Raw genomic sequence first — 8,114 nt, 5'->3', positions numbered from 1 at the left:
AGGGAAATCCTGAGAATTTAAGCTGAAGTTAGCCTCTGTGAACACCCTTTCTAGGACATGGTTACTTTCCATTGAACTCAACAAAACATCAGAGCTATGTAGAAACAGCACTTTAGTAAATGAAGTTTCTCAGGAGGCAACATTTGCATTTTGCTATGTAAACCTGTTGAGTTTATTTTGAGAGCCACTTTACAGTGCAGAAATGGTCACACAAGCAGTATGCAGAATGTCACGCTTGGACACTTTGTTTAGTACTAAGCTTTTTGCTGTTGAGCCTTTCAAGTAAATAAAGGACATGTCTTTTTATTTGCAGATGATCCTGCCAGCTCTCCAGTGCACATATTTTTCTCTCCTGTGGCAGCTAGCTGCAGTTTCAGAAAATTCTCCCAAGGTTGGCCACTCCATGTACTATTGGAACCCAGAGTTGTGCTTGTAGAAGTTGCTTTTCTTGACTCAGTTTGCCAGAAGAAAACAAGCTTTCTAAGAAGATAACTTGTGTGTTTTCTTGACAAAACAAATGGAGTTGAGGCATTTTCTCTCTGTCTTGCTCCCTTTTTAAAAAAAATGTTGATGCTTTTTCAGTCTGCAAGAGAATGAGTGAACAATGGTTCACCTCTATTTTTACTGCAGAACATGTGCGTTGAATTCCTGGAGCTTGATGTAGATAAGGAACTTGTTCCGCTGCCAAACAGTTTGTTTTCTTTTTTAAGCAACAAAGTGAAAACTCTGGGAAGTCCTGTTGTTTTGTTTTGATTTTATTTTCATGTTTTATTTACATATTTCTAATAGAAAGTTTGTGGAAAAGTGGTAGTTTTCTCATCAGCTGACTATTTACTTTCTTAATTTGTTTCCATATAGATTTTTTTAAGGCAGGTATTTCAGAAGACAGTCTAATTTAAGACACTAGAGAAGAAAACTTCTATGCTTTGGCTCACACATGAATGTGTACCTGTGCAGCTCCTCTTTATGGTGGTTTCTGACTACTTTGACTGCTGCTGCTTCTGTCATTCTGTCCCCTTCTCCTGGCACTCCTGTGTGTACAGAGTAGGATGCTGACACTGACATTTGTTTTGTGTGAGAAATGCTAGCTGGGAGGTTACCCGTTTGGTGACTGATTCACTCTCTATTCCCGTCCCATTCCTGTGTGGATGTCTGCATCTCTCACTGCTTTGATATGTTCTGCCTTTCAGTCCAGACACGGTTAGCTGGACTGATAATGAGGCAGCACATTTTTTAATTTGGCCTTTCATATGGGAGCAGATTTTGATTGGAAGCACAATGTTACGGCCCACTCTGTAAGGCCAAATCTGGATGTTGGCAGAGAGAGGAGTTCAAAGAGGAAAAAAGAATGTTTCCTGGACAGCAGCTCTAGGGCTGTTTCTTTCCCCTCATCCCCAAATAGTGTTATGTCAGTGTTTTGCCTCCCCCTCTGCTTCTTAGCATGCCCTGGGTTGGATCCCCTTTCTTATAAAGATACAGTTGCATAGCATGAAATCCAGCCCTCCTGTAAGGACATTCCTCTTCTATTGCCTGCTCAAAGTTCAGTGCAGTGCAACAGCTGGGACTTGGTGAAGGATCAGAAACTCTTTTATGTGGCTGTGGGCAGATGAAATAGCCTCTTGGGATGGATTCATCTTAACAAATAGAGGTGTCTAAGTTTCTGAGTGCCAAACATTGCAGCATAGTTAAACCATGTTCCTTCTGTAGTCAATAGAGGGAGAGAGAAGAGCAACTCCAGAAGTTGAAAATTAGGTGGGATGGACCAGGGGTTTTATGACTCTACTTCCATTTCTAAAGTGGAAATCATTGTCACTGCCTTATAAGGATTAGCTGAAGTGAATAAACAGGAATACATGCTAGTAGATTTCCCATCCTACATACAGCGAAACGAAGAATTTTTGACTTGCCTAATACCAGTGTTCTCACCAGGTGTGACTGATGCACATCCTACTAGTATTTGTCACATTTCTGCACTAGAGAGGGGGAGGGGAAGTATAGATTTTTATGGATTGACCTTTCTACCCAGATATTGTGCCTGAAAACAAGATATGGTTTTGAAGTTGTTCATAGCTAGTAAACTGTTGCTACTCTGATGTGTCAGCTTCTTTCATACTGTCATCAGCTGTGCTGTCTTAAAGGAGTAATATCACTGGAAGAAAGGTGCAACTCTTGTCTGTTCTATTATTCTGTATTGACTCATTGTCCCTAACATATTTGTCCTGCCACTTTTCCTCAATTTGTTCTTAGGATACTCTGTTTGCACTAAGGAGAGAGCTGAGACGTTTCAGTCAGATTTGCATGTGCTTCCTCCACCATAAGGAAAAAGATGTAAGAGAAAAGGTTTGTATTTATCACTTAACTGCCATTCATACTCAGTCCTCATTTTAAATACCTGCCTTTCTTTTCATAATAGAATTTTCTTCTACTTTTTTTTCTATTTTTTTATTTTAGCAGAGAAATAACCCTTAAAAAAATAATCTATTTATTTTAAAGAAAAATTAGTTAGGGTAGTTATAGTTCTAAAAAAAATAGATATATGTTTTCATGGGTTAATCTGCAAAATCAAGGTCTGAATCTGAATGACTCGATTTGCCAGTTGATAAGCATTGTGTTTTCTAATGAGACTGGTAAGTGTACTTGGGTGCTACCATTGCTTTTTTAATGCCTTGCTATGAGTGTTATTTAAGAATAAAATAAAATTAAAAAATGGAAGAAATTGTCCAGTGATTCACATGTTAAATGAGATATTCTAGCATAATAGAGCTCTTATTCCTTCCCATGGAAGTTTTAAAATCTTTAGGTGGTATTCATGCATGATACTTGTATGTACTATATCCTAAGGTACAAGTTCTGGAAGGCTTTAGGTGTGGTCTTTTACCACATATTGGGACAAACAGAATTTTTTAGCTTGCAAGGAAGAAGTGGGATAGATGTTAGATTGTGACTTGTGGTGTTTGATGGAGGTGCAAAGTGAAGTTGGTGTGAAAAATAACATGGTCTCGATACTTCTTTGTCTGCTTGATACAGGCCTTTATGATACTCTGTGACTGGTTGCTGATTTTGAGTCATCAGGATTCAAATAATAATGAAGAAGCAGTTGGTCTTCTAGATTATCTGCCTAGCAAATCACTTCAGGAAAAACTGCTTTTGTTTATCCAGAAGCATGTATTCATGGAGGAAGAAGATGAAAGTAAAGGTTAGATGTCTTAATCACTGGAGAAACCATCTACCACTTCTGCTGTCATTTGTCATCTGTGCTTAACATACCAGGAAAAGAGGCTGGGCTGGTGTTTTGAGGTTTTTTTGGGTTTGTTTTGGTTGGGCTGCTTTATGAAGTGGCTGACCTGTTTTTCACTGATCTGTATCCACTGTGGATTAACCACAGGAAATAGCTGCCCATTTACTTGTAGGATCAAAAGGGCTGATGTAATTGCAGGCATGGGTGAGAATGTGGAAGTACTTGGTAGGCTGATCTTGGTGGTACAAATGCTGGTGTTAGTGGAAAGCCTTGCAGTGTTACAATGTGATTTCAGGCATGGACACTTCTAAGCATTCAGAGTAAAAGGAATAGTGGATTTTGATTTGGGGTTGGGAGACAGGGCAGATTTAGTGGGAAATAGTACTTGTTGCTTTATTGTCTTTTCCAAACACATTCAGATTCCATATCGAGGCTGTTACTGTGAAGGCTGGTTTCTTTTGGGAGTTTTTTGACAATGGATTGTTAGTTTATTGTGTTTTCTAGTCCAAGTGTCGTGCTTTGAAAAACCAAACACTGTTCTAGATTACTGTGTTGAGCTCTTGTCCTTCAGCTGTTCAGGTGGAGTTCTGTCTTCAGTTCTGGACACCACCCTTTTTCAAGTCACAGTGTATATGCAAGAGGTGGTGGGTCTAATTTGCAAAAAGGAGATAGTAGAAGAGAATCCTTCTTGGTAAGGGTAGAGATACGATAGAAAAGTTTGCTCAAGTAGGTTGTAGTTTCCTAGTCAGGGGAGTTTCTGAAGCAGCTTATGTTTCAGGTTGTGTAAGTTCTGTATCTGAAACTGATAAAATTGATCCTGTTTTGGGTTAGATGGCCTGAGGTCTGTCTCAGACTCATTTTATATGATGCTTTTGATTTCTCAGTCCTCCCCACAATAGATCCCTATCATCCCATCAGCTTCCTTCTGAAGGAGTGATTTTGTCATGCCATGGGTTTGCCTGTCTGTGTGTGTAGCTGGCAGCTGCTCCATTTTAGTTTTAACTCTAATTTGCAGATTCTTCTGATTGTTCACTTGCATTAGTTTTTTTCCAGACCCACAGTCATGCTAGAAGCAGAAACAGTCCACTTCAAAATTATAGGTCAAAAGCTGGAGCCTTTTGGCAGTTGATAGTTTACATTCACAGCAGGAAATAATCTGTCTCAGCTCTTCTTCTGCAAGAAGCTGTCCCCAGGCAGCTTCAGAGCTGTGCTGGAAGACTCTTAAGAGTATTTGTTTTCCACAAGTTATCCAGCTACTAATTAACCCACGTTCCAGAGACTTAATATGTTCTTAATGATATGGAATCACTTATTTTTTTCACTCTTGTTGATAACCACTTGGAGAGTTTCTTCTGAACTCTTGTTGACTGCGTATGGCAACTTTTGTAAGGTTTCTGGTGAGTTATGTGCTGACTTTCTAGCATCTGTGTTGTTCTGGAAAAAAAAATGTGGTAGCAATTTGTCTGGTCTCTTCCATTTGGTGCGTTTGTGCCTTTTATTCTGTACTCTGTTTGGCTCTGTTCTGTAGCTGTGAGCAGCGTTGTACAAGGAGATTCTGACTAGTAGGAATGTGAAAGCCTTGTGAAGATCAGAGTGGAAGACTGTGGAAATAACTCGTTTTCACTGTCATCAGCTGCAAACTTTGAAATGGAAATAAACCTGTGTTTTCTGATATACACAGGAATGAGCGCTATCATCTGTTGCTTAGTGTTGACTGCACAGCTGAGGCTGTGCTGTTTAGATGAAAGCTGGTCATTAAAATTGAGATATCTTGAATCAAGTAGTAGAACAAAGCTTCAATGCTTTTGTTTCCCCAGACCTGGCAGAAGAGGAGGAGAGCAAGGATGAAAGTTGCAAACTTGATGACTTGCACAAAAAGCGGAGTCTTCTTGCAGCATATTGCAAATTAATAGTGTATAATGTGGTAGAAATGACTGCAGCTGCTGAGATCTATAAGTATTATGTGAAGGTAATGTCTTAAATAAGGTTGCTTTGCCTATCAGTGCATTTTAGTTTTTGAAAGTGACCCGAGTGTTTGTGAAAGATGTGTGGTTAATAGTCTTATGGCTCAGAATCCTTGTATGATCATAAAAGGGCTATAAAATCAAGGAAATGTGGGACAGATCCCTCTTCTTTGCTCTGCAAAGGTACCTCACTGCAGACAAAGTAACTGGAAATTGAGGGGAGGGTATGTCTGAACATCTGTTCCTCAGCTTCTCCAGGGAGGCGATTGCAGAGGAGCTGTTTACGGCTGGGAGAGTCTTTTAACTGTAGAGATTTTCACACTGAAGTGGTCAGTTTACTTCATACATCTCACAGTCCCTATGCAGATGCCCTACATTTCACACGAGTTCTGGCTGTTTAGACAACTTGTAGAGCTTCAGCCACTCTGAAGTGGGTTTCAGAAGTACAGCACAGAGTGGGCAGTTTCTTTCAGTCAACTGATAGAACTTTGGGAATACCTGAATATGGATCTTGTTCTTTACTTCATTGGACCCAAGGCAAGCACTAGTTAAATAAAGAAAACTGTCTCCTGAGGAGGCTTTGTTCTTTTGTTACCATAAATACTTGACAATTTCAGTGTATCTTTAATCCTCATGTTACCCTTAAAGGAGCATACCATTGCTTAACATATGAAATAATACAAAAAGTTCAGTTTTCATCTTTTAGCTTGGGTGTTCTGATATTGGGACTGTTTTATGATCATCTTGTGCCACATGAACAGTCAAGTGTTTAATGTACTCCCAGTGCTAAAGAAGGGGAATGATAATTCTCATTTGTTTCGTTGCTGTTAATAGACCTACAATGATTTTGGAGACATAATTAAAGAAACATTAAGCAAGACAAGGCACAATAACAAAATTCAGAGTACCAAGACACTGATTCTCTGCCTGCAGCAGGTAAGGATAAGCAAGAGGCTAGGGGCTTTTATGACAGCTCTGTTCATACTACACTTTTTTTACCTACCTTGCCATAATTATTAAAATTAATTAAAACACTTCATGGAAGAAGTTGTTCATTGCCTTTATTTTCTATGTGTATGTTATTTTTGCATGTCACAATTAAAACTCCTTTCAAATCATTACATCTGATTTAAAATGTAATGTTGTGCATGACTTCTTGGTCTTGTTTCTAATCTTCAAATGCATAGTGTGTTAGGACTGAGGAGAGATTATGTCTCTTAACAAAAATTAAGGGTAATACTCTGTTTTTTGTGAACTACCTGGATTCCTATTGAATTTGAGGAACCACAAATGTCTGTGTCTGGCCAGCTCTAATCCCCAGTATTTTCAGTATTTTTTTATCTGGAAGAAAGTGGGTCACAGCTCTTCTGAGGGGTCTCAGTTGCTGAGACTTGCAGCTGCTGATGGACGAGAGGCCAGTTAACTATTTTAGCAGCTGCTTTTGCTGGCTCTGTCTGTGAGCGGAGCTGCTTCTAGCTTGGGCTCGTGCTGTAGCCACAGAGCAGGCTCCTCCCAGGGGGTGCTGATACATGAGCTTTGCTTATTTTCACACACATTGCCAGGGGCTTAGATCTGTGAACTAGCCCCTGAAATCTGAGCTTAGACGAGGCTAAGTAGCATTTGGCTACATATATTCTGCTGACATAGTCAGGACTTTGTGTTTAGCTATCACATAGACAACAGGCCCTTTTTGGCCTTTGCTTGACCTTGAAAGTTAACAGGTTGAAGAGGACAAGCTAGTGCTGTGTTCTGTTAGGCAAGAACCCCAAAACATAGTTAATTGGGCTCGAGATCTGCTTTTGACCCAGGCTCAACCTCAGAAATTGCACGGCTGCTGCCGTGCCTGCTGCTTTCTGTCTGCATTCTGCTGTTCTGAAAGCCTCTCAGGCAAATTAGGCTTCTGGGGCTTGGTTCAGAAGTCCCAACAGGAGGTGGGGTCAGCAGAGCCATCATCTTCAGGAATCAGTTCTCTGTTTATGCACATCATTTTTAATTTTTATTTTTTGTGCCTGTCTGTTCAGCACAAGAGTGCCCTTTGTGTCAGTTCCTTGTGATCCAGTCATGTGCTCCGGAAGCGCATGACTTACCTGCTCTTTTATAAGGCCTGTAAGCTGTGCAAGCTGGCTGTGCATGTCTCTTTGTCCTCCTGCTGCTTGGTTTGCCTGGAGGGTTTCATATGGTTGCTTACCCAAGACATTTTTGCAGCTGTTTCAGACACATGCAGAAAGCCAAGACAGCAGGACAGGTGTGGATTTCTCCTCTGCTTCCTTCACAAATATGAAAGAACTTGCTCGTCGCTTTTCACTAACGTTTGGCTGGGACCAAGTGAAATCCAGAGAATCTGTAGCCATGATACACAAGTATGTGCCACGTACCATCACTTTGTCTGTGGTCATTGCTTTTGTTAGTTGTCCCTTTATGGTGATTTTTATTTTATTTTTTTTTTTTTTCTTCTGATAGGGAAGGGATTGAATTTGCTTTTCAAGGAGCTACTGGAGTAGATGGAAAGTGCTTCCCTCCTAACTTGAGCTTTCTGTTAATCATCAGTGAATTTTCCAACAGGCTGCTGAAGCCAGACAAAAGGCTAGTGTAAGTTAAGTTCTTGTACATTCTCATACACAGTTTGGGTTTTGTTTATCCCTGTACATGGGACACTTGACCTTCAGTGTTGCAGAAGTTCCTCAAGGGCTTTTCAGAGAACCTTTGAAATCAATCCACCCCCGAGGCTGTTAGTTTGAGAGACACTTGTTGAATTTTGTAGTAGTTATTTCAGATTGTATATGCAGTGTGCACTCCAGATCTTTTTTTAGACATAGTTGTGGCCACATACGGCAATTGTTCTAAAGGAAAGACAGTGTTAATAATTTGGTGGAAGAGGTTTGCAACTTGACTGACTGGTGAAGTGGCAGGGA

The 8,114-nt window shown here is 40.2% G+C and overlaps 1 protein-coding gene across 1 annotated transcript in view; it reads left to right on the top strand.

The window, feature by feature from the left end:
* Positions 1 to 8,114, top strand: part of LOC104391848 (cohesin subunit SA-2-like) — an 84,685-nt gene that overhangs the window by 67,765 nt on the left and 8,806 nt on the right. Inside the window, exons 23-29 of the mRNA XM_010001194.1 lie at positions 314 to 391; positions 2,248 to 2,340; positions 3,028 to 3,196; positions 5,056 to 5,207; positions 6,037 to 6,138; positions 7,408 to 7,562; positions 7,663 to 7,791. Coding sequence (XP_009999496.1) covers positions 314 to 391; positions 2,248 to 2,340; positions 3,028 to 3,196; positions 5,056 to 5,207; positions 6,037 to 6,138; positions 7,408 to 7,562; positions 7,663 to 7,791 — 878 coding nt within the window. The remainder of the gene's footprint in view (positions 1 to 313; positions 392 to 2,247; positions 2,341 to 3,027; positions 3,197 to 5,055; positions 5,208 to 6,036; positions 6,139 to 7,407; positions 7,563 to 7,662; positions 7,792 to 8,114) is intronic.

This window comes from Chaetura pelagica, unplaced genomic scaffold (assembly GCF_000747805.2).
Source record: "Chaetura pelagica isolate M959 unplaced genomic scaffold, ChaPel_1.0 scaffold266, whole genome shotgun sequence".
Lineage (NCBI taxonomy): Eukaryota > Metazoa > Chordata > Aves > Apodiformes > Apodidae > Chaetura > Chaetura pelagica.
The sequence above is the reverse complement of the archived record's forward strand: the minus strand, read 5'-3'. Positions and strand labels throughout refer to the sequence as shown.